Source organism: Mastomys coucha, unplaced genomic scaffold (genome assembly GCF_008632895.1).
Source record: "Mastomys coucha isolate ucsf_1 unplaced genomic scaffold, UCSF_Mcou_1 pScaffold15, whole genome shotgun sequence".
Classification (NCBI taxonomy): Eukaryota; Metazoa; Chordata; class Mammalia; order Rodentia; family Muridae; genus Mastomys; species Mastomys coucha.
Window position 1 is genome coordinate 63,793,907 of NW_022196897.1, and position 24,131 is coordinate 63,818,037.

Below are 24,131 nucleotides of genomic sequence, written 5' to 3' on the forward strand. Positions count from 1 at the left end.
TCAATGTAACAAGATTACATTCACATGGGGAAAAAAAATCCTGTAAAATCCACAAAACATTCCTTACCGAACACTTCAACCCGGACTGCAGCAAATTTGGAACCACAGCTGTTTGTTGCTGTGATCACATATCTGCCATGGTCTTTTCTCAATGCGTTCTTGATAATCAGTTCAGATTTGGTTCCAACATTCTCTATTATAACACGCTCTTTATCTAGCTCCCCTTCTTCGATGGTCCATACTTTTGTGGGCACAGGACGGCCAGTCACCACTGCTGGGATTCTGAGAGTCTTCCCAGCCATGATTTGTATTCCACCCTTGACAGAAACATCCAGTTCCACAGTTGGAGGCTCTGTTGAAGGAGAACAATTGTACATGTTAGCATAAAGAAGAAGAAAATATAGTCCCACATTGAGAAATAATCATTTTTTTTTCTCCCTAGAAAACTTGAATTACCTTGTGGTTCAGCCACAGTAACAGGTTCTGTTTCTCCGGGTGGTCCTTCACCTGCCGCATTGACAGCACTCACTCGAAGTTTGTAGTCGGCACCCTCTCGGATTTCCTTGACAGTGAACTGACGGACTTTGATCATCTTCTCTGTGCAGCGTGACCACTCATTTGTGCCAACCAGCTGCTTATCGACAAAGTAGCCCATGATTTCCCCACCACCATTGAAAGCTGGGGGTTCCCACTCTAGCTCAATGGTTGTAGAGCTTGTATCAGCAACTCTCGGGATAGGTGGCCCAGGTGGAGCTAGAATGAATGCAGAATTCACAGGTCAGATTCACAGATGCTTTCCAGATGTGGAGTAGACCACTCTCCCAGACTGCCTTCTTAAGGCATTACTTACAGATTGGATCACGAGCTGTTTTAGGATCCGAAGGTGGGCTAAACTTTCCGGGTCCAGCAGCGTTTTCAGCACAGACTCGGAAGACATAGGTAAGTCCTTCCAGTAAGCCATCTACCTTGGTTTTCAAAGAACTGAGAAGGGTTTTGTTGACACGAGACCAGTGTGTACTATTAACCTCACGTTTTTCAAGCCAGTAACCCAAGATAGGGCTACCATTATCTTTTGGTTCATTCCATTTTACTAGCATACTGTTGCTGGTGACATCTTCCACAATGGGTTTATCTGGCGCATCAGGTGGTTCTGATTAAAAAAAAAAAATTTCTATGACACCTTTTAAAAAATCATGATAATGTTGTACATGAAAGAATATGGTGAAAAGGTCAATTTATGATGCTAAAGGAACCTTACCAAATGGATCTTTGGCTAAAAGTGGCTTTGAAACACATGGTGGTCCAGGTCCAAACCTATTTTCAGCTCTCACACGGAAGAGGTACTCTTTTCCTTCAATCAGTTTTGTTACTGAATATTTGCAGTTTCTGAGTGTTGAAGTGATAACAATCCATTCTGAGTCGGGTTTGGTCTTGTCTTTCTTTTCCAAGGTATAGTTAATGATTTCACTGCCGCCATCGTCAAGGGGTGGTTCCCATTTACAGAGGACAGAGTCCTTCCTAATATCCTCAAATACAAAGTTGATTGGTGGTCCCGGTGTATCTAATATGTCAAAGGAGAACAGTGATTCCAATTTTGTATAGAACTGGGAGCTATGTAAAATGTAAATGTTAGGATGGTCTTTGATACAACTTCTAATTTTTCCATATCTTTCTATCTTTCTATTATATTAGCTAACAAATAACAGGGTCAGTTGATCTTTTTTCAGTAGTGTCTGCTTAGGTGGTAAAATGAAAATTATCTGCTGATGCTGTTTCTTTTAATGGGTTTTCACACTCCTACTTTTATGCCCTGTTAAAACTCTTACATAGATTTTCTTTCTCCATTGGAAAGTGTAGGTTTAGCTACTTACCTAACACACTGACGGTGCAAGGAGCTTTTGCAACCCCATGATCGTTCTCAACTTTGATCATGTACTGGCCATGGTCAGGCCGCAGAGAATCACGGATGCGCAGCTGAGATTCTCCTTGTTTGCTATTGTTGATGCTCAAACGCTCTGTCAGAGGTAGGGAAAATGGCTCCTCCTCTTCGGCCTCACCCTTCTTTCTCCTAACTGGGGGTGCAGCTCGCTTCTTAATTTCCTCTGGTACAATGACATTTTCATCTTTTATCCATGTGATTGTTGGGTACGGTGAGCCAGAGATGGTGGCGTCAAGTGCTATTTCATCACCCCGCTTTACTTCCAGGCTTGTTCTGAGGATGACTTTTGGGGCATCTGTAATGATTAAAAGCCGGAATTGTTTTTAATTCTTAACAAAACATGATCCTTACTTATTTTACAAAGAGAATGAATGTAGCACCCCCAATCAATAAAACATACCAATAGGATCAACAGCTTTGGTTGGGGGAGTGGCCCGGGAAGGTTCACCAATACCAGCAGCATTCTCGGCTCGCACACGGAATTGGTACTCTTTCCCCTCCTCGAGTCCTTTTGCTGTGTAGGTCAGGACAGGGACCAGATGTTCATTGCATCTCTTCCATCTATCCTCACCCTTAGCAATCTTTTCTATGATGTAACCCATTATCTTGCTTCCTCCATCATACAAGGGTGGCTTCCACGTGATAGTCATTGCTTTAGCTGTAGGATTATGAACTTCAACATCTACAGGTGGGTCAGGAGGTTCTGGTGAACAAAAAAAAAAAATACCTATTACTGTGGGAGAAACAATCTTCTTAAAGCAAATGCAATAACTATGGTATATTCCTTTCTAGCCATCATATGTTGTAACTTACGCTTTGGATCTTGAGCAATGACAGGATTCTTAAGTTCAATGTATTCGCCTCCGCCAATCTTGTTGACTGCTTTAACTCGGAAGAAGTATTCACCATTCGGTATGAGATCTTTTACAGTCCAAGACAGTTTGTTCTCACCAGACATGACTGGTATATATGTCCTCCTCCCTGCTTCTCTCCGTTCCAGGACATAGTGAAGAATTGGGCTTCCACCATCAAACTCTGGAGGTTCCCATGTTAACTTACAAGAACTCTTGGTTATGTCACTTGCTTTGATATCTTTGCATGGACCAGGTAGACCTGTTACACATAAAGTTGATAATTACTATCATATGCTTGAAAATTATCATTTTAATAGTGAACTTTACTTAACTTGGCTGTCTACATTTTGAACAGGGTAATCTTTTCTGTGCTACCATCCCTCTGAACAAAAGGTATTTTGCATCCTTGTCCCTCATCCATTAATCAGAAGACTCAGCCCTAGAGTATTTGTGTTAAGTAAAACTGCCCCATTAATTTCCGGCTACCACAGATGGTAGCAAAGGACAGAAAAAAAAATTATTCCTGAAGGAGAAGACTATGGAAAACTGAATTTATATAATTCAGAAAGATATATTGATCATTGAAATATTCTTTGGGTGTATTAGATATTTTATTTAAATTAGTGTTTTATATGCAAATAATTAAAACAAGTATATTAGTCTAATCAGACTTTAATTATCCATTTAATCTCTTCAAGATTACTTTTCAAATGGAAATAAGTATCCTGAGGGGGTGCTCAGTTTACAAATGCCATTTCTTGAAGCTATTTGTACAGACCATCACAAAGTTAGCTATTACAATTTCTGGCATATATGAAAAGATGGCTGGTACTTCATTACAGAATTGTTACCTATGACTTTGACATTGATTGAAGCAGTTGCTGAGCCGAGCTTATTTTCCAGGGTGATGGTATAAACTCCGGCGTCTGCATGGACACTCTTGGGAACCTCGAGGTGTGCAGAGATGTGGTCGTTCTTCATTGTCAATCTGTCACTTGCTTTAACTTCTTTGCCATCTTTATGCCAGCTCACAGTTGGCACTGGGACAGCCCTGAAGGGCACAGGGATGCTTAACTTTTCACCTTCAATAACAACAATGTCGTGAGTCTCTAGATCAATGGTTGGTTTGCCTATAAAACACCAAGAGATGGGAGAAATGTGTCAAAATGCAATAATCAGGAAGAAAGTGCATCTGATTAACTGTTAAAAGGCATTGAATTCTTACAGTCTGGGTCTTTGGCGACCACATTTTCAGAGATTTCAGATGGCTCACTGACACCGACAGCATTGACAGCTCTCACTCTGAGAACATATTCTTTGTCTGGAACAATACCCTCTTCAACTTTGAACTTCAGATCTTTTATTGGGCGAGAATTAACTCGCATCCATTTCTCGGTTCCTACTGGACACATTTCAACATGGTAGCCTATGATCGGACTTCCGCCATTTTTCTCTGGTGGTTTCCAAGCAATGGCGATGTGTTTTCTCCCAGCATCAGTCACATGCAGATCAAGTGGAGGTGAGGGAGGACCTGGGAAGGCAGCAAGGCATTTATACCACGGCCCCATCCACCAGGTCCTTAGATAATTTCCTTTGAAGAATCAGTATGACTTACTTGTTGGGTCTTCAATTGACAGAATTTCTGTGGGCTCACTTGGGTGACCAACTCCTGCTTCATTTTCTGCCCGAACTTGAAACTGGACTTCTGTTCCTTCGATGACATCAGTTACTCTGAAGTTACAGTCAGGGCCCGAGGTCTTCCCAGCTTTCACCCAACGGGTACCTAATTTTTCTTTCTTCTCAATGATGTATCTGTTGCAAGAATAAAGCATTCAATTTAGCATTAAGAAAAACAGAAGTTGATAATGTACAGCAATGTTTGACTGTTCTTTTTTTTAAATAAAAATTCCTGAAGTTCTACCTCTGTATTGGTCTTCCACCATCATTTTTAGGTGGCTCCCACTTTAGGTCAACATGTCGTTTTGTCACATCAACCACTGTCAGGGCATAAGGTGGCCCAGGGGTAGCTAAAAGCAAAATATTCAATGATTAGAGAAAGCTGAGGTAAAGTTAGGAACATACTGCAAATGCTATTGCAAAAACTGAGTTATAGTGCATACTGAAGGTGTCTTTGGCCAGGACAGAATCTCCGATTTCTGTGTAGTCACTTTGTCCTATGGCATTTTCTGCAGCAACTCGGAACACATACAGAGAACCCTCTGTCAGTGGGGTTACTGTGCACTTAGTATCCTTGACAGTGGTGTCCACTGTTTGCCAGCCTTTCCGCCTCACATCTCTCTTTTCCACAATGTAGTTGGTGATGGGTGACCCTCCATCTTTCTCTGGAACTGTCCACTTTAGGTCAGCTGTATTTTTTGTGATATTAATCACTTCGAGCCAGCGAGGTGGTGATGGAGGATCTGAGAAAAAAAAGGAAAAATTTTCCAATTTTAGTTTTCACAAAATGTTCTTTTCATAGTTACAATGAAACAATAAGGCAAAGATGGAAATAATAGTGAGGTTTACATTTCCCCTTAGATTGTAGTTCTCAGATAGAATGCAAGATGGACTTACATAGTTTCTCCCGGCAAAGCACAGGGTCACTGGGTTCACTGGGCTCACTCTCTCCAGCCTTGTTCACAGCTCTCACTCGGAATGAGTACTCCTGGCCTTCCATTAGCCCTGTGAGCAAATGCTCAGTGGTCGGAACTCCTTCAGCCACTCTGACCCACTCATCTGTTCCAGTCTTTAGCATCTCAATGACGTAAGACTCAATCTTTGCCCCTCCATCGTGTTCTGGCTTGGTCCAGTTCAATACTAATGAGGTTTTGCCTATATCCTTTACAGTTGGTTTTCCAGGGGGCCATGGAGGATCTGCAAGCCAATGACATTGTTATTTGTTTTGTCCAAGGGGAGTTAATATATCCCTCAAAGCAACCATAGAGAATCATATAAATAACATACCTATGGGATCCTTTATTAAGATTGGTTCAGTTGATCTACTTGGTTTTCCTGGTCCTGCCAGATTTTCAGCAAGCACGCGGAATCTATACTTTTTCTTATTGGTGAGACCTTTTACCCTGGAGCAGGGACAAGGTAACATCGTGGTAAGAAGTATATAACCTATATACCATATACTATATGTATATGTAGAAGAGGGTAATTTATTTAAACAATAAATTTGTAAATTTTACTGAGACTACTTTAACATAATTTAAATTCACTTTTATAATTTAAAATAGTCTTAATGGTCACATTCTTTATATTAGACAAACTATATCACTTCAATTATTACATCTACAATTGTCTGCTACTAGGTAATATTTTATAGATAACAGACATGAGCCATTGGATGGGATTCACATCATTTAAAAATTACGTGACAATTGGCAATAAAAGTAAAAGTGATTAAAATTTCTTAATGTACACATGGTCAAAAGGAGTATTAGAATGCCAACAACTAAGCATGTTACTGTTTTAATACATGATGGAGATGTGGGGGGAACTTACCGGTATGTTGTGTCCTTCACTGGCATCTTATTGCATCGAACCCATTTATCAGTGTCAGGATCTAATCTTTCAACCCAGTACCCAGTGATGGGGCTGCCACCATCATCATCTGGCTCACACCACGTGAGTGTCACCGCATCTTTAGTGATGTCAGAAGGTTCTAGGCGAGTTGGAGGTCCAGGTGGATCTACAGACAGGATAATGATATAAAAAGTCATTCATTCTGTACCTAACACCTAAATGTAAGGTCGACATAGAAACCTTTATGTTTTCTTAGGAGATTGAGAATCTTACCAAACTGGTATTTAGCTACTATTGGAGCAGCCTGAACCGGCTCACCGACACCATACATGTTTTCTGCAGCGACTCTGAAGATGTACTCTTTGTTGGGTGTTAATTTGGTTGCCTTGAAGTTTGTGTCCTTAACGGTTGATGAGAGCTTATGCCACACGTCACTGTCTGTTGCTTTTCTCTCCACAACATAGTTTGTGATCTTAGACCCACCATCGTCTCTTGGCGGGTTCCAGGTCAGAAGACATGACTCGTTAGTTACATCTGTGATGTCAAAGGCAGCTGGTGGTCCGGGTTTATCTGTGGGTGATAGTGCACAGAAAAGCATGTTTTAACTTGTATTTTGTTCCAGAAAGTAGCCACAGTGAATTGGATCCTTATAAAAGCAAGAGCCTCCCTTACCTAAGACATTGACTTCCACCACGGCAGTGGCCCGGCCACAGACGTTCACAGCTTCTATAATATATGTGCCTGTGTCACTTCTCTTACTGTCTGTGATTGTCACTGTGGATTTCTTAGGAACGTTTTCAATGGTGATTCTTTGGTCTGGCCTCAGAAGGGTATCGGCCTTTGTCCAAGTTATTTTAGGTTCCGGTTTTCCAGTCACGGTGGCAGGAAGTTCGATCTTTGTTCCAGCTTTCACAGTGATGCCAGCCAGGAGCTTCACATCAAGGAAGATCTCAGGAGCCTCTGAATTGCAAAAGATTATTTAAGCTGTTAGCAAATTCAAGTAGACAAGGTCAGAGGCCTAACAGACAAGCAAGAAGGAATGATAAATACCCTGTGTGTCCACTGCCTGGATTTCCTCAGTGGGTTTGCTTGGCTTGCTAGCACCTTGCCTGTTTAAGGCCTTCACGCGGTAAGCATACCATTTGCCTTCCTCAAGACCTGTCACTTCCATTCTGTCAGAAGAAACACAGGAGTTTTATTGTCATGTAGATAATCTATTACACTTATAGTTATACATATCTATATATCACATATAGTAGAGTTCTTTTTCTAAAATTCATACCACCAACATAGTACTGGCTTTTTAATTAAATATCTGGATTGTGGGGAGTGGCGGAAGTACTGAATGTGTCAGGATATCAGGAATGGACGAAGCCCTGATGAATTGTGTTGTTGAAAGGAGCACAACCATGTCCTCAGAGCCATGGAAATGGCCAAGCCTTCCTCTGGCCTAAGTGCTAGTGTTGACAGACAGTTGGACGTTCAGGTAAGACTGGTGCATACACACTATCAACTTCAGCTTTTTCCTGCTGGGTGTTTACATCTCTTCTACTACGACCCCCCACTGAGATGTCTAGCCCCTCCTCTTTTTGCTGTACATAATAAACCTGCTGAGTTTGCTGGCTGCATAGAAGGTGCCCTTCTCACAGAGAGCACACGCCTCTGGACCATCTATGCCTATCTGTTGTGTCTTCTCTCTTTCTTTATTCCTGGGTTGTCCCAGTCAGGTTTTCAGTACCAAGCTGGGCTCAGCTCTTTACTGGCATTTTTATTATCATAACTAATGAAAACCTCAAATAAGGCTATGCTCAGCTAAACTTTGTAAAGGCAGACAGCTATACTAGGAAATTGGTGGTGAAGAAATTAACATTTAACGTTGCCCAGGTAAAACCCATTCTACTGGATAGGAATCAGAATTATTCGATTTAAAAAACAAACACCTACTTTGTATCTGGAACAGGTTCTCCACAGGCAACCCATTTATCAGAACCACGTGGACATTTTTCAACTATATATCCTTTGATGCGTGAGCCACCATCATTTTTAGGAGGATCCCATGTTAGGAAGATGCTGTTGGCAGTCCTGTCTCTCCATTTAACATTCTCTGGTGGGTCAGGTACCGCTGTAATATTTTAAAGAGGGAGTGAATCTTAGGCTGGCTGCCCTAAGTTACCTCCATGCTACCAACCCGTGTCCTTTCCCCAAACGTCCCTCTGGCCAGGCATCAACCCATAGGACATGCACTCACTTGCAGGAGCAGACATATTCACAGGTTCGTCGGTGTATGCAGGTTCTCCAGGGCCACACTTGTTTCGAGCACAGACTTTGAATAGATATTCCTTTCCTTGAACAAGATCAGGAACTGTGAATTCTAGATCAGTAACAAAGTCCATAACCTGGGACAAAGAAACAGTTCACTGATTATCTTCCTCAAGTATTTTTTCAAGTGAAAAATATATATACATTTTTTCTTTTACCATGAGTACAGATACAAACTATTTGTTTTTTAAGACTGTGATTTTCTATGTAGCCCAGGCTGGCCTAGAGTCTACATCTTCTGCATAGTCCAGGTTGGCTCTAAATTCAGTCTTGCCTCAGCTTCTACTAGCATGTACCACTACATCCTGCTTACTCTAAAGTTGTTTTGAATGAAAACAGTGTTATTTTCATATTAATTTTATATTAGGGAAAAACGTCAAGGTGGGTTATAATAATGTTGAGATGATAATAATCTCAATACAATGAGAAATAGATTCATAGTTTGCATGCCTTAAAAGGATGGTAGTTTGTTCATTAGAAATTTAATTTTAAATGAGATTGATAATGGGCTGAGGATGAACTCAGTATAGTTGCTGTCTAGCTTGTACAAGCATCTAAGTTCTATTTCTAGAACTGTAAAATGTATAGATACTATACATAGTACTATCTGATAGTAGCTATACTTTATAATGAGAATAAATGGAGAAAACAGTTGCAGACCAATCAACTAAGGAGCTGCAGTGAGAAAGAAACAAGACCACAGGGGCAATGAATACTTCCTTTGAAATGCTTATAGCTCAACACATGCATTTGGGAAACTCCTTAGATGTGAAGTGTGTAGGTTAGCTTTCCTTTATGTGTTCAATTAGCCAAGCTGAGAACAAAAGGGGCAAATATGCCAAATGCAGGTTAAATTATCCGAGGAAGCGTCAGCATCAATATGCTAAAGAGGTTCTGAAGTTTTCTCCATTAGATGTGGCCCATCTGTATGGCTTCCCAGCCTCCTCCTGGGAGTCTAAAGTTGCTGTGTTACTATGTGACACTCACTTTAGTCCACGTTTTCCGGCTCATATCTCTCTTTTCAACAACATATCCAGTTAGTGGACTTCCTCCATCATCATCTGGTGGTTCCCAAGTCAAATGTACAGAATCCTTTGTTATATCACTGAATTTCAGTTCTTTGGGTGCACTTGGAGGAGCTGATTAAAAAAAAGGGCAGTGAAAGTCAATATGATTTAAGCCAGTATGGGTTAATTCAACCAAATCATATTAGATAGCAAGAATTCCTTACCAATTACATTGACATCAATTTCTCCAGAAATTGACTTCACAGGATTTTCTAATGTGAGCGTGTAAATGCCCTTGTCTGTTCGTTCACTTGGAGAAATGACAAGTTCGGCATAGGCTGATATGGTTTTTATTTTCACACGATCCCCCTCTTCAAGTACTTGATCTCCAAAAGTCCAGGTTGCTTTTGGTCTTGGATAGCCTGTGCTTGGGACCAGGATCTTGATAGGATTGGGGACTATGACTTCCAGACCATCTTTAAATGCACTTAAATCCATTGTTGGTTCAACTACCAAAAAGAAAGATCAATGAATTTCTAGTACCATGTTTATGTCCCTGGTACACCAAAGAAGGTCTGTGCTATTCCCTAATTTAAAAGGTAAAATATCTACTTACCAAAGGCATCATCAGCAGTGAGAGGACCAAGGATCTCAGATGGATCTGAAACACCAGCTGCATTTTCTGCAGACACTCTGTACAAATATTTGTTCCCTTTTTGCAATCCAGTGACCTAGAATTACAAGTTAGCATTTGTTGACAGCATATCCATTTAAATTCCATGAACATATATAGCATATATAATATATATTAATATAACATTAATATGTAATATATATAAATGTATGTATGTATGTATGTATGTATGTATGTATGTATGTATATCACATTTTTTAGATGCAAACCCCTTACCTTGTAAGTCAGTTCAGGGACAGGTTTCATATTGCAGCGAATCCAATTCTCTTTTCCTTCCTCACGCCTTTCAATTATATAGCCCAGTATGGGGCTGCCTCCATCTTTCAGAGGAGGCTCCCAGGTGAGCTGAACTGATGACTGTGTCTGTTCTGAGGCACTTAGGTTCACAGGAGGACTTGGTCTCTCTAAAATGGCAGGGAGCAATACAATTGTATTGAATGGTTAATTTATTAAGACATGTAGTGATCTTAATGACCTCATCAAGATAAGCTTATGAACTATGTGGGCACATTCTTGGCTTTTACAATTTTGTTCTAAAATCTTTTGATGCTCTACCTTTGATTAGATTAGAATTACTGGGATTAATAGATTTAATTCTTGGCTTGCATGCCGTGTTTATTTCATTTTTGTTGTTGTTAAATGACCTTACCTAATTTCATTCCTTCTTAAAAGGGGGAACCAAATACCCATGGAAGGAGCTGCAGAGAGCAGGGACTGAAGGAAGGGCAAGCCAGTCTAAATATAGCTATCTCCTAAGAGGTTCTGACAGTACCTGACTAACACAGATGTAGAGGCTCACAGCCATCCATCGAACTGAATACAGGGTCCCCAGTGAAGGAGTTAGAGAAAGGACCAATGGAGCTGAGGGGTTTGCAGCCCCTTAGGACTAACAACAATATGAACTAAGTAGTACCCTCAGAGCTCCCAGGGTCTCAACCACCAACCAAGGACTGCACATGGAGGGGTCTGATTGTTCTGGCAGCATGTGTATAGTAGAGGATTGCAGGTTCGATCAGCAATAGGAGGAGAGGGCCTCGGCCTTGTGAAGGTTCTGTGCCCCAGTGTAGGGGAATGCCAGGGCCAGAAAGTAGGAGAGGGCGGGGTGACAGGCATGGGGAGGTGGGAGGCAACAGGGATTTGTTTTTGTTTGTTTGTTTGTTTTTTGGAGGGGAAACCGGGAATGGAGAAAGTTACATGTAAATAAAGAAAATATCAAAAAACAAAACAAAAAAAAATATTTAATGCTTAAAACTTTGTGGACACAAGAGCTTAAGATGCTTATGTTTTACTTAATTTACTTGCTATAAAAGTAATATGTATAAGCTGTTATTAAATATGTTATAAATTAAAAAAAAAAAATGACCTTACCTATTGGATCAGCAACTTTGACAAAGGGTGTGGCTGCACTTGGTTTCCCAACTCCAATTCGGTTCTGGGCTCTGACACGGAAACTATACTCCTGTCCTTCAACCACATCAGTGACAGTTGCTGACAGGTCTTCAGCTCTTACGGTCATGGCAGTGTCCCATCGGATAGAAGTCTTGTCTCTCAGTTCAATCACATAGTTTGTGATTTCAGCACCTCCATCATACTCTGGTGGTTCCCATGTCAGTGAGACACCAAATCTATTCACATCAGTGATGGTTACATTCAAAGGAGGGCCTGGAACATCTGAATGTGGACACAGAAGAAACACACATGAATTTGGGTTATATTGTGGATAAACAAAAAGCTAAGCTAGTTGGTAATTTATTTAAACACTTACCATATTTACTCCTTGCTTCTACAGGACTGTCAGTTTCTACGGGTTCTCCAGTGCCAACTCTGTTCCTTGCACTCACACGGAACAGGTACTCCACTCCTCCTTTCTGTAGTCCAGTGACAGTGAACTCACAGCTGTCGGCTCGGTCAGTGACCAGTACCCAGGTCTTTCTCTTGATATCACGCCTTTCAACAACATAGCCTATGATTTTGCTCCCACCATCTGTTAGCGGTTCTTCCCAAGCGAGGCTTACTTCACCATCAAATGTTTCTGTCACTTCTAAGTTACGAACTGGCCCGGGAACATCTGCAATTTGCACATCATAGAATTTTTAGTAGTGTTATGTCTTTAAGCTTGTGCTGGGCCAATCAAGTTTGAGTGATTCGGTGGCTTACCAATAACTTGTAAATTGATGAAGCCTTCTGCTTTTCCATGCTTGTTCTGAAGCACGATTTTATATCTCCCCTTGTCTTCCTTCTTGGCTTCTAAGATTCTGAAAGAAGTCTGCTCAGCTGTAGTATCAACAGTTTTTGTAGACAGAGGTTCATTTTCTTTAAACCATTCAGCTTCTGCTTTGGGGTAGGCATCATAGGGCACCACCATTGTCAGAGGCTGGCCAGCATCAACCACGAGATCTTGATCAGCTGTCTTGATTTTAGGTGCAGCTAGTGAGATGGAGAACACACAAACATGTTTTAGTTATATACCATAGTCATGCTATGAGATAGTTTTTTTTAACTATACATTTCATAACAAACATCATAACCTTGGAAGTATACCACAGTAATTTCATAGCAGTGAATTCTGTTGGAGAGTTATAATAGTATTTTTCTACTCCAAACTATCAGTGTTTGGAAACAGTGGTTTGGTGACGATGGCATACAATCATTAATACTCAGTTTTAGTTAAAAATAATTACAGTGGACCTAGAATATGGCACAATGGGTTTTGTTTTTCTTGTTGAAATTATTTTATAAAATATGGTTTTGATAAAGTTCTGCATACTTAGTTTAGGATAAATCAGATAGCTTTTTCTTGTGTACAATGGATTTTTTGGGGGAAAACCTATGCAGGTTTCTAGGGTCAGGATGAGAACATATTTAAAAGAGTCATAGGAGTTAAGTATCAATAGGACTCTTCGTTAACTCTATAAAGTCATGAGCAGCTGCCATGTGCCAGAAATAACCCAGAGGTTTGACATGTAAATATGCTGTTGACCACTCCCACTTTGGAGGTAGACAAAGTAGAATAGCTAACACATGAGCATGGCTTCGAGCCATACACTTTCACAAGGAGTGTTTTGCTATAATTGTAAAATCTGAAATCTATGGAGGTTTGTGATATGACAAGGATACCACAAAGCAAAAGAAAGCAATTCACCTGCTAATTCAAGTTTAGCCCTGGCTTCTTTATCTTTGGCAATAAATCTGTATTCGCCCTGGTCACGTGGCTTAATATCACAAATCTGTAGCCTGTGTATCTTCCCTTCACTCATCATCTGGTGCTTGTCACCCTGGACGACGATCATGTTATTCCTAAGCCATTGGACCTCCACTTTATCTTTGTTGAGCTCAGCCAAGAAGATAACATCTGCACCAGGAGCTTCAAGGATGTCTTGAGGAGGCCTGATAATCTCAACTGGAATTTCTGGAGAGAAAAATGCAAAAATTAAAAAAAAAATTATGGGCTTGTATTTTTATCAGCATTGTAAAAAATTGTCACTTCAGCTAGAATTATTCTTGAGGCCAATACTAACCTTCTACAAAAAGTCTAGCTCGGGACTTGCGGTCCTCTACGCCACAAGCATATTCACACTCATCCTCCAGCCTGCAGTCCTTTATGATGAGCCTGTGTATGCTCCCATCTTTCTCAAATTTGTATCTAAAGAAGAGATTGAATGATTAGTTGGCTTGTAGCATGAGTATTGGGCAAATGTCTGGTGTCAAAGTACACACAAAACAACAGAGCGAGGGCAGACACTTTTTGCATACTTTTTGCCTTCCTTGATTTCTCTTCCATTTCTGTACCATTTTACATTTGCTTTCTCTCTAGACAGCTGGCAGGAGAAGACAGCGTCGTCAAATTCTGTGACCGTCTGGTCTTCCAGGTGCTCCACGAATTCTGTTGGGGCTTCTATGATGAGCAGCTCTGCTACGGATTTATCTTGTCCAGCAGTAACAATGTATTCACCTTCATCTGGGAAGCCACAGTCCTTGATGATTAGAGAGTGCTTGTACTTATCAATTCGGTATGATATACGGTTGTCAAAAGCCACTTCTTCTCCATTTTTGGTCCACTTCAGTGTCACATTGAGACGATTCACCTTGCACCAGAATGTAACTGACTTCTTCTCCATTGTTTCAATATCTTTAAGAGGTTCAACAATCCTAAGATCTTCCTCTGTGGTGATAGAGGAAAAACAAGATTGAATTTAGTTGTTGGCATGAATATAAGTTGCTGGGGGGAAATTCTGTGTCATGTGAGTCACATACCTTCCACTATTAGATTGGCTGCGCTTTTAACATTTTCACCTCTGTGATTGGTCAAAGACACATTGAAATTAGCTTGGTCATCTAACCGTGCATCTCTGATTCTGAGGGTGTAGACAAGGTCTTTTTGGAGAATGATGTATTTTGAACTATCAAATATGGCTTCTTCATTTCTGAACCATTTGGCTTTGGCACCTTCAGTATTGACTTCGCAGTTGAAGACAACCTCTTGTTGTTCCTTCACCTTAGTATCCTTAAGAGGAACTATGATCCTGAGTTTTTCTGTAAATAATCAAAAGACTTTGTAGTATGATGAGGGATCAAAACTACAGATCTAAGTCTCCAATGAAGTAAGACAAACTTACCAATGACTGTCAGGTGAGCTGCGGCTCTGGCAGCCCCAACCATGACGACATAAGTGCCCATGTCTTGTAATGTGGCATCCTTCACAACTAGGACTCTCTTTTTGCCATCAGCAATGATGTCATATTTATCTCCAGATTCAAGTGTTTGATCGTCTCTCTTCCACTGAACTTCGAAGCTTTCTTTTGAGATAGTGCAGACAAACTCAGCCTTTTCTCCTTCAAGAATTTCAAGGTTTTGAGGCTTTGAGATGAATTCAGCAGCAAGTTCTAGAAAGAAAAAGTTGGAAGACAGTGAAAACATTGGCATTTGTCTCTTAATATGGCAAGAATGGATGAAAGGAAGGAAATGTCCTTCACTGAGATTTTCATACCGTGTACTTTGACTTTGCTGTCTGTTCGAGAACTTGGGAGTCGACAGTTGTAGCTGCCGGCATCCTCAAGCTGCGCGTTCTGAATGATCAAGATTCTCTTCCTTCCATCAGTAAGTATTTCAAATCTTCCTGTTTCAATGATCTCCTCATCCCCTTTGTACCAAGTCACTTCTGCCCCAGGCTTGGAGACTTCGCACACCAGTTTGATAGTGTCTCCTTCACTAACTTCAAGGTTGGCAAGATTTTTAGTAAAGACAGCTTCTTCCTCTGCAGAAAAGAACCCAGATGCAGTCAATAAAACTGGAAGTTGGTTTTCCTGACTAGTATGCTTAGGCAAAGAAAGCTCTCACACTCACCTAGGACTGTCAGCATGCCGGATGTTCTTGCTGTCCTCACTTCACAGGAATATTCTGCTTCATCATTCAGTAGACATTTGTTGATGACAAGAATTCGTACTGCTCCCTTAGAAATGATGTCATACTTTTTGCCCTTTTTAATTTCAGCACCATCTTTAAACCACTGAACCTATATTTTAAGACAAATGGATTTCTTAAAATCAATTTTCATGTTGTTCCTTCACATGGTATCCATAACATGAACTAGGATCCCAAGGGCCCTTTTAAAATCAATCATAAGACATTATAGTATATTTAAAAGAGGACTATAAATATTATTTTATATAAAGGAAGACAGAGAAAAATATAAAAATTAAAAAAATCAAGAACAAAGTTACCAAGTACTGTTGATCTGCTGTGATACTCTTACCAATTAGGGAAAAACAAATGATGGGGTTATGTAAGTTTTGTGTCTAAGGGGGCCTTAGATATCATACAAACCATCTACACTGATGTGGATTGAAAGTCTGTTTGGCAATAATAGTTCATGGCAACCAGAACTACTTAGCTGAGACATGGAATTACTGCTATTTGCCTTTGTTTTTTTTTTAATCTAAGAAAATATCAATTCCATGTGACTCAAAATAATAAATATATGAGTCCAGAGTTTTTTATGTGACAGTAATGAGTGGCACTAAAGAGAACAAATAAGTCAAGTCTGTCTTTAATACTAGCATAAATTTAATCTAAAATGGAAGTCAGAAAGAAAAGCTTAGCTAACTAGTTTCTTCTTTCCTTCCATTTTGGTCAAAAGTAAACAAAGCAACCTGATAATCAGACTTATTAATATTAATTAACACTTGTTACAAACCTTCTCATTTTCTTTGGAAATTTCACACTCAAACCGAGCTGTTTCTTTTTCTTTAACTTGGAGGTCTGTGAGTGGTCTTAAGAATTCCACATGAGGAGCTGTAAGAGAATGATGTAGGAATTCAAATGAGGCTTCTGCAAATTTATTCCAATATTTCTCTGGTATACGATAAGAAAAAGTGACTTTCTTGCTTTTTCTCCAAGACAGAGTTTCCTCTCTGTAGCCCTGGCTGTCCTGGAACTCACTCTGTAAACCAGGCTAGTTTTGAACTCAGAGATCTGACTGCCTGTGCCTCCTGGGTGCTAGGATTAATGTCGTGTTCCACTTATGCTCGTCTTGATAGTCTGCCACTGACTTTGAAACCCCTTGCAGCTTCCACTGAGAATAATGCTTTGCTCTCCATCTCTTTCTAGTTCTCATCAATTACGTCTTACAGTGCTACCAACTTAGTTCTTTCAAATTGGGACCCATCTCAGTTTTTTGAATGATCACAGAAACAAATGCCTTCCTTCTTTTGGTATATACCAGAGTTGAAGGATAATTCTTTGTCAAAGGAAACACTAGTAAGGGAAGAGACATCATTGCAAACCCAGTAGAATTCCAAGACAGTAGTTTGAAGTATGTATAGCTACGAGGCACGAGTCTAATTGGAACCATGTATATCCAGCTTTTCATTTTTAACTCAGCTTTAAAGACTTGGTACACAAGTCAGGCTTGCACTAGTGTAGTAAACACTGTTCTGCATGGGACGCTGATTCGACTTTTACATCTGTTGGTTCACACATCTCCCAAAATCTGTCTGCTGCTGTGCAGGATGGAGAAGCCACCTCCTCGCCTTCCCATCTTTCAGAGCTCCTTAAGAAGCCTTTCCAAGCCAACCCTTCTTGATCATGGAGGCTCTCAGACCAATGCTAGCTGGAAGGCTAGAAGATAAGCCGCCATGGCTGAGCCTTCTTGAAGAGGAAGGAGATGACAAAGGGGAAGAAAGCCCAAGGGGCTACTCTAAAGGACAATGTAGTAGAGGCACCCAAGCATGGAAGGAGTGACAGAGTACAAGAAGCTGGAAGCACAGTCAAAGCCACTAGGTTTTAGTTGTCGACAGATGAGAAGCAACAGAGCCAAACAAACACTGCACAAAAATGGACCACGAAAAAATGTTTTCCTGGACAAAGGAAAAAAACAAAGCAAATGAGCTGGCTAGTAGTTGGCATACTGAGAGAAAGGGATAGATATCTCTCCACCAGGGGAAGAAGCAAAAGTAAAAAAAAAAAAAAAATGACAGAGTTCTTCATTCAAAGAATCAGGACTCAAAGATCCTAGGCTTACTCAGCTTTTCATTCATCCTTACTCTCAGATTGTATATATGATTGGTCGTTATAATAGCCCAGTTATTCTCAAGTATGTTCCTATTCAAGCAACTTTTCATTCTTACTTTTTAGATATTTTCCAGTCCTGAAACTTATCTTCCAAATGGAATCAGGGTTCTGTACTTCTCTTTGTGACTGTTTTCATCTCTAGCAGGATAGTCATACAGTGGGTGTAACCACATACAGACAAAGAGCGCAGTGGTGTAGTGAAAAGTGGTTGGTATCTTTTCCAAGGCCAGACAGAGCACAAGGATGTTTGTAAAGAAACATGTGAAGTATCAGGTTAGGTCAGCATCCATACTGTGAGTTGCCAAGAATTATGATTAGGCCAAGAAGGGCATGCATTATGTGTGTTGGTTGTTTTGGCTACAATGAGTTGCAAATGCCAAGTCCTGTGGAGGAATACTTACGAACAACATTCAGGTTACAGGAGGTCTTAAAATCTTTAGCATCACAAGTGTACGTTTTGATATCCTCTGGGGTACAACCATGAATAATGAGCTTCCTGACCCTGCCATCAGCAACGATTTCATACTTCTTGCTTTTGAGGATTTCTGTGCCATTTTTGAACCATTTTACTTTGGCATTTTCTCTGGATACTTCACACTCCAGTACTGCAGTGGCCTCCTCTTCGACCGTCTGGTCCTCAAGAGGTTTAGTGAACTCAACTGGGGGTTCTGAAAGAATCATACTTATTAGCCGTTTCCCTTCTCCAAGAGTTCCAGAACTTTCTCTGATTCCCTCTGGCATTTCCAGGGCTGCTTCTGTCTTGGTTTGCTTGTTTGTAAAGCTATTTTTCACTTAGATGTTTTCCTTCCACAATGATGTTTGTCATTGATTTATACATACAGAGGGGAAAAAAAAACCCAATGTTCTATGTTTTTTCCCCCCTTTCCCTGGCTATCTTGAAATCCACTCTGTAGATCAGGCTGGTTTCAAACTGATGGCAGTCCTCTGCTTGTTGCATCTTACAAGAAAAATAATTATGAAGCATAAAGGATATAATGGCTAACAATGATTTATAAAATGGATGGGTAATAATTACTTTAGCAGTTGTATTTAGAACTAGTGAAAAATACAATAATAAAATAGGGACAGAAAGAATATGTAAGTATAAAACCCATATTAGTTTTGATCTTTTTTCTCTCTCATTCTCTCTCTCTCTTTCTTTTTCTCTCTCTCTCTTTCTTTCTTTCTTTTTTTTTCGAGACAGAGTTTCTCTGTATGGCCCTGGATGTCCTGGAACTCACTCTGTAGACCAGGCTGACCTTGAACTCACAGAGATCCACCTGCCTCTGCCTCCTGAGTGCTGGGATTAAAAGCATGCACCACCACTGCTTCTAGATAAACAAACAAACTTGTATTTATGTATGCCAAAATGTAAAATTAGACTTTTGGATATTTGATTTTAATGACTGTGGTACTCTCCCACAAAAACAATTAAGAGGTTGCATTATCTGTGATTGTTTTCATTGTGTGTATTTAGGAATAAGCTTTCTAATTACCTTTCACAAAGAGATTGGCCTGAGTTTTGAAATCCTTTGCTGTAAGTTGGACTTCGCCAGCATCTTCTAGCTTCACATCCCTCAGGGTAAGCGTGTGAACTCTTCCTTCTGAACGTGTCACCACCTAGTTGTGTTTTAAAAGAGTGCAGGTAACATATAAATGAAATTGCCACTCAGAATGCAACATATATATATTTTAAAGTGATGTCATCCAATAGTATCAAAACTTTTAGGTACATTTTAGCCTTTCTTAATTACCATTATATAAGTATGAGGCGGCCTTTTACATTAAACTTGTACAGACCAACTATTGGTATTTCTGATCTTGTGGAAAAATACATGTGATTGTAAATACATATGCATTTCTCTTTGGCTTCAGGGTTTGTGTGAAGAAAGAAAGAATATAAAAAAGTTAAAAGTAAAAGAAAAAAATGATTGGCCACTATAAGCTGAAAGTAGATTTTTTTCTTTCTAAAAGTAAATTGTATGTTCTAAAGGGAAGGCAATTATATAAATACAAGCTGAAACTCTTTCTCCCATTGATCTTAGCAATTGAATTTAATTAGCAAATGAATGTAATCCATGATTAAAGTAATTTGTACTATTTCTGAATTTTGTTGTCATTTATGCTGTTTCCTGTTTGAGAAGTTAGTAATGGGAAAATCCAATGTTATTGGTTCTACTATGGTAGAGTCTTTCTTGAAGTAATGAGAAGATTGGAGTATATCTAGTTTTAGACTCTAAGAGCCTCAAAAGCTCTGTCCTGTCATTGAGATTGGGTTTACACTGCTTAAGTGTCCATTAAAACACTTTAGAATTATGTCAGTTTTTCTGGTGAAATTATTTGTATTTATTTTGTTAGTAGTAGAAGAAAGAATCAGGAATGCAGTTTCACTGAAAAGTATTTTCCTCAAACAAGAGCATGGCATAGTTATTCATATTGTCCTTAATACTGAGAAGCACTAAAACAACTCTAAAGAACAATACAGAGCTAGGAGACAGTAGTTAAGACTTATCCTAGGTACACAGATGCTACTTATCTGAGGACATAGGGTCTGAATGGGACTTTAAAAAAATATCTGACTTTCAATTTTGAACTTTGGCTTACAACTATTTAAAATAAACTTCAGTTTCTAACACATGTACGGGGCTGGAGAGATGGCTCAGTGGGTAAGAGCACTGACTGCTCTTTCGAAGGCCATGAGTTCACATCCTAGCAACCACCCATAATGAAATCTGACACCCTCTTCTGGTGCATCTGAAGACAGCTACAGTGTACTCATTTATAATAATAAAAGCTGTCTGAAGACAGCTACAGTGTACTCATTCATAATAATAAATCTATCACATGGACAAATATTTAATATCTATTAATGCATTGATTTGCCATCTGAATTATTCTGAGACATATAGAATATTCTCTGTCATTGAGTGTGTTGCCGAGAATATTGTGAGCTTTCAATAAATGGCTTATGCAGAATATAGTGAATAGTCAAATGAAAAGCAAACGAAAAAGGAAATACAATAGATAGATAAAACAAATCAACAAAATGAATGCCAAATATTTTTGATAGAATATGTAATAATATTATGAACAGTTATTCTTTAAAATATTAATTTATAGTGGGGAGTACTGGAGGAACACAGAAGGCATTATTACCAAGCTATTAAAATTACCAAAAGCCACTGAGAATTTAGCAGTTTTTACTTGGCCAAAAGGGATAAAAACCAAAAGTGAAAGAAAGTTATAGTTTATTTCTAAAATTCTGTCTTCCAGTACCCATGTCTGCATGCTGTTTTGCCTGTCTGTCTGTTGGTGGAGAGGTTAAAGATTTTACAGAGTATGGATACAAGGCCTGAATTAAACCAACAAGAACAAGTTTGTGCTAACAGACTTAATTTAAACAAAATCTATAAAATGTAATAAGTGAGCTTGTAACTATACATTTGTACCCAAATTCCTTTCCAAAAGAGACATTTAAGAGGTACAAGAACAAGTTCCTAAAAGGATTCCTATTTTGGGAGATACAGGGAGGGAGGATTAACATTCCTATGCATAGGGACACTGAGCAGCCTTCTGGCTCCAGTGGCCCCACCCTTTCTAACTCTAGGAAAGAATTTAATGACAATAGATTTTTCCTCTTCCAGTAAAACAAACCCAAGATTTTTAGGAGCATACATTTAAGTCTACATTTTAGTAGAGTTTTTGCATTAGAATGGAGAATCCCTTTTCTTTTCTTTTCTAGTAAAAAATCTTCTAGTTTGGTCCCAAATAAGAAACTAACTATACTAGACTGGATAGGAAAAAAAGATGTATATATTAAAACAAGAAACTTGAGATAAACCCAGTCCTGGTTCAGTATTTAAAAAGACTTTGTTGTGTGGAAGTTTTCTAGGGTAAATTAATTCTCGTGTTATAGTTGAAATGTTCTGCTGCCTTTTATAGTTGACAACAGTGGACAACTGTTGTCACTTACCTATCACATGACTGCTACAGAGTTATGACTTTCTTTAGTAGAAGGCTCATTTTTAAAACCTGTTTTCAAACATCTACATGAAGGCAATGTCCTCTAGTACTTCAGCTTCTTTGTGAGACTAAATCCCCTTCTGATGATTTCTAGTTTTGAACCCTTAAAAATTGGATTTGTGTGGAAGCTTTACATATGATCAGTATTTTCTGGAATATTGAGCAATGTGAAAACCATAGAACAATGAAATGCCCTGTATTTTGATTTGTTTTATTTTAAGAATTCAAAATGCATGGCTAATTACATGCAAGCTAATTTGAGTATCACCTCTACTGTATGGGGGTTGCATAATTTTAATTTCCTGCTCCAGACAGAACCCCAGAGGTATGTATGTGTGTGTATATATATATATATATATATATATATGTTAATTGTAGTCAAATTTTAGGCAAATTGTAGTTGGGTCTATCTGAATAAATGACTCAGTTTTCACTTTGGGGTTGAATATTGAGCCTCAAGAATGTTAGTAAAAGCTGAAGTAGTTTACTGAAACTTCTCAAGAGTTTATTCATTTACACACAGAGCTCTCGGCACCCTTTTTTTCTCTCCTGTTCCACCAGCTGCACTTTAAATAGTCCTCTTGCATTCCAGAATTTGCACAGCCCAAAGCACTTGAGTGTTAAAAATAGCCTTGCAGAAATGCTAGAAGAGAAAATCTGCTCAGAAGTTATCTCTCTAGCTCTATCAATTGCCTGAAATGGAGTTCCAGTCTCCTCTTAGTCTACTTATATGCAGAACAGTAGATAGCACAGAAAGAGTCAGAAAAGTTAATGAGCAACGCCATTGCCAAGAACTCAGAAAGTTCCTTTGCTCCAGGCTGTGTTTTCAGCGCTCCTACAAGCTAGCTTGGATGGCTACTGAATATCTGCCTCTTTTATTCCTGTCTTAGAAGAACTACAATCTGATCATTTTAAAATTATTGTCTCTAATATATATATATAAATATATATGTGTATATATATATATATAAATATATACACATTTATTATTAGGTTAAACCTAACAAATTTGAAAACTCCACCTTACAGTTTCAGCAGCAATCAAGTTAGAGGAAGGAAGAAATGCAAAGACTGTGGAGGGAACTTTAGAAAGAACAAAGCGAAGGACAGCGAAAGCAACGCCAAGGGAAAGGCAGAACACCAGTGAGTGCCTGCTTTACCTTATCATTAGGCTCCAGCTTCTTCCCTTTGAGGTACCATTCCACTGGGATATCCTCATAGGAGAGCTCGCAGTCAAAGGTGGCCGTTTCCCCTGCAGTCACTGTAACATCCTTTAGAGGCCTCAGCAGACCAATTACCCGTGCTTTGCGAGAGGAAAGAAAGTGTCTTGTGTTACTCATTCTGGAATTCCCCAAGGATAAATAGATTTAGTTCCTCATTTCCATGGTTGTTTTCTTCAAGAAGGAGAGAGCCACAAGACTGGCTGCTGCTTCAACTTCCATGTGTGTGTGGCCCCGTGGTGCTGAGAAGGGGAGAGCTGACAGCCAAAGAGCTGGTATTTGTAGGAGCCCCTTCTTCAGATATACAAGGTCAGCAAGAAATCTGCGCTGCATCTGTCTGTCTGCCAGGCGTCAAGTTCCTCTTGCTACATAAGGTATGTGACCTCCAAAATAACTAAGGCTCTGATTGGGAGAGGCAAGGGGTCCTTGGCCCCACAGCCTGTCGGTGCCTGTCAACCACTTTGCACCTTCCAAAAATGGGAGCCTAACTTTTCTGCCTCCCTTCTTGAGTAAAAAATGCCCACACAGCAAAGGTCTTCTCCATGCGGCTACAGTTGGATAGTCAGAGTGAAATGGTATTTAAGAATTGTTGATTCTCAATTTTTATCGAGAGAGGATTGCTAGAGCGGGGAAACCTGACTCACTTAATTTGTTGTTTTTGTTCAAATGACAAAGTCACCAAAAATATCAAGATTTCATCATCGGAAGGACTTTTCTCTCAGGAGGTCAAAAAGCAAATACAAGAAAGCCAATTTTTGTACATTTTCTAATCCCAATTAATTTCACACATACTCATCTTTAATGGAATTCTGGAGTTAAATTTTATCACAAACGTAATACTTACGTTTAACTCGGAGGTGGGCACTAGATTTGACATTGGCAGCTTGGAAATCTACACCTCCAGTCTGGTCTAGGCGGCAGTTGTGTAAGATAAGGACATGGATCTTGCCTTCTTCTTTAATTTCACATTCCTGT

The 24,131-nt window shown here is 39.5% G+C and overlaps 1 protein-coding gene and 1 long non-coding RNA gene across 22 annotated transcripts in view; one reads left to right on the forward strand and one right to left on the reverse strand.

Annotated features, from left to right (window-relative positions):
* The window catches only part of LOC116090354, a 128,274-nt gene that overhangs the window by 85,992 nt on the left and 18,151 nt on the right, over positions 1-24,131 (forward strand). The gene's annotated exons all lie outside the window — the stretch shown is intronic.
* Positions 1-24,131, reverse strand: part of Ttn (titin) — a 269,568-nt gene that overhangs the window by 80,349 nt on the left and 165,088 nt on the right. For all 21 annotated transcript variants that reach the window (XM_031370735.1, XM_031370732.1, XM_031370730.1 and 18 more), the window contains 39 exons: positions 24,001-24,127; positions 23,097-23,239; positions 19,410-19,533; positions 18,315-18,581; positions 16,538-16,635; positions 15,688-15,856; positions 15,332-15,598; positions 14,961-15,227; positions 14,599-14,877; positions 14,098-14,506; positions 13,863-13,987; positions 13,487-13,753; positions 12,502-12,771; positions 12,110-12,412; positions 11,713-12,015; positions 10,561-10,748; positions 10,267-10,381; positions 9,875-10,159; positions 9,631-9,782; positions 8,573-8,720; positions 8,269-8,446; positions 7,375-7,496; positions 6,997-7,284; positions 6,598-6,894; positions 6,304-6,490; positions 5,758-5,873; positions 5,368-5,667; positions 4,914-5,213; positions 4,715-4,820; positions 4,409-4,605; positions 4,019-4,324; positions 3,645-3,923; positions 2,753-3,052; positions 2,340-2,642; positions 1,872-2,234; positions 1,259-1,561; positions 851-1,150; positions 457-753; positions 68-352 (listed from right to left, as the gene is read on the reverse strand). In XM_031370735.1, coding sequence (XP_031226595.1) covers positions 68-352; positions 457-753; positions 851-1,150; positions 1,259-1,561; positions 1,872-2,234; positions 2,340-2,642; positions 2,753-3,052; positions 3,645-3,923; positions 4,019-4,324; positions 4,409-4,605; positions 4,715-4,820; positions 4,914-5,213; positions 5,368-5,667; positions 5,758-5,873; positions 6,304-6,490; positions 6,598-6,894; positions 6,997-7,284; positions 7,375-7,496; positions 8,269-8,446; positions 8,573-8,720; positions 9,631-9,782; positions 9,875-10,159; positions 10,267-10,381; positions 10,561-10,748; positions 11,713-12,015; positions 12,110-12,412; positions 12,502-12,771; positions 13,487-13,753; positions 13,863-13,987; positions 14,098-14,506; positions 14,599-14,877; positions 14,961-15,227; positions 15,332-15,598; positions 15,688-15,856; positions 16,538-16,635; positions 18,315-18,581; positions 19,410-19,533; positions 23,097-23,239; positions 24,001-24,127 — 9,133 coding nt within the window. The remainder of the gene's footprint in view (positions 1-67; positions 353-456; positions 754-850; positions 1,151-1,258; positions 1,562-1,871; positions 2,235-2,339; positions 2,643-2,752; positions 3,053-3,644; positions 3,924-4,018; positions 4,325-4,408; positions 4,606-4,714; positions 4,821-4,913; positions 5,214-5,367; positions 5,668-5,757; positions 5,874-6,303; positions 6,491-6,597; positions 6,895-6,996; positions 7,285-7,374; positions 7,497-8,268; positions 8,447-8,572; positions 8,721-9,630; positions 9,783-9,874; positions 10,160-10,266; positions 10,382-10,560; positions 10,749-11,712; positions 12,016-12,109; positions 12,413-12,501; positions 12,772-13,486; positions 13,754-13,862; positions 13,988-14,097; positions 14,507-14,598; positions 14,878-14,960; positions 15,228-15,331; positions 15,599-15,687; positions 15,857-16,537; positions 16,636-18,314; positions 18,582-19,409; positions 19,534-23,096; positions 23,240-24,000; positions 24,128-24,131) is intronic.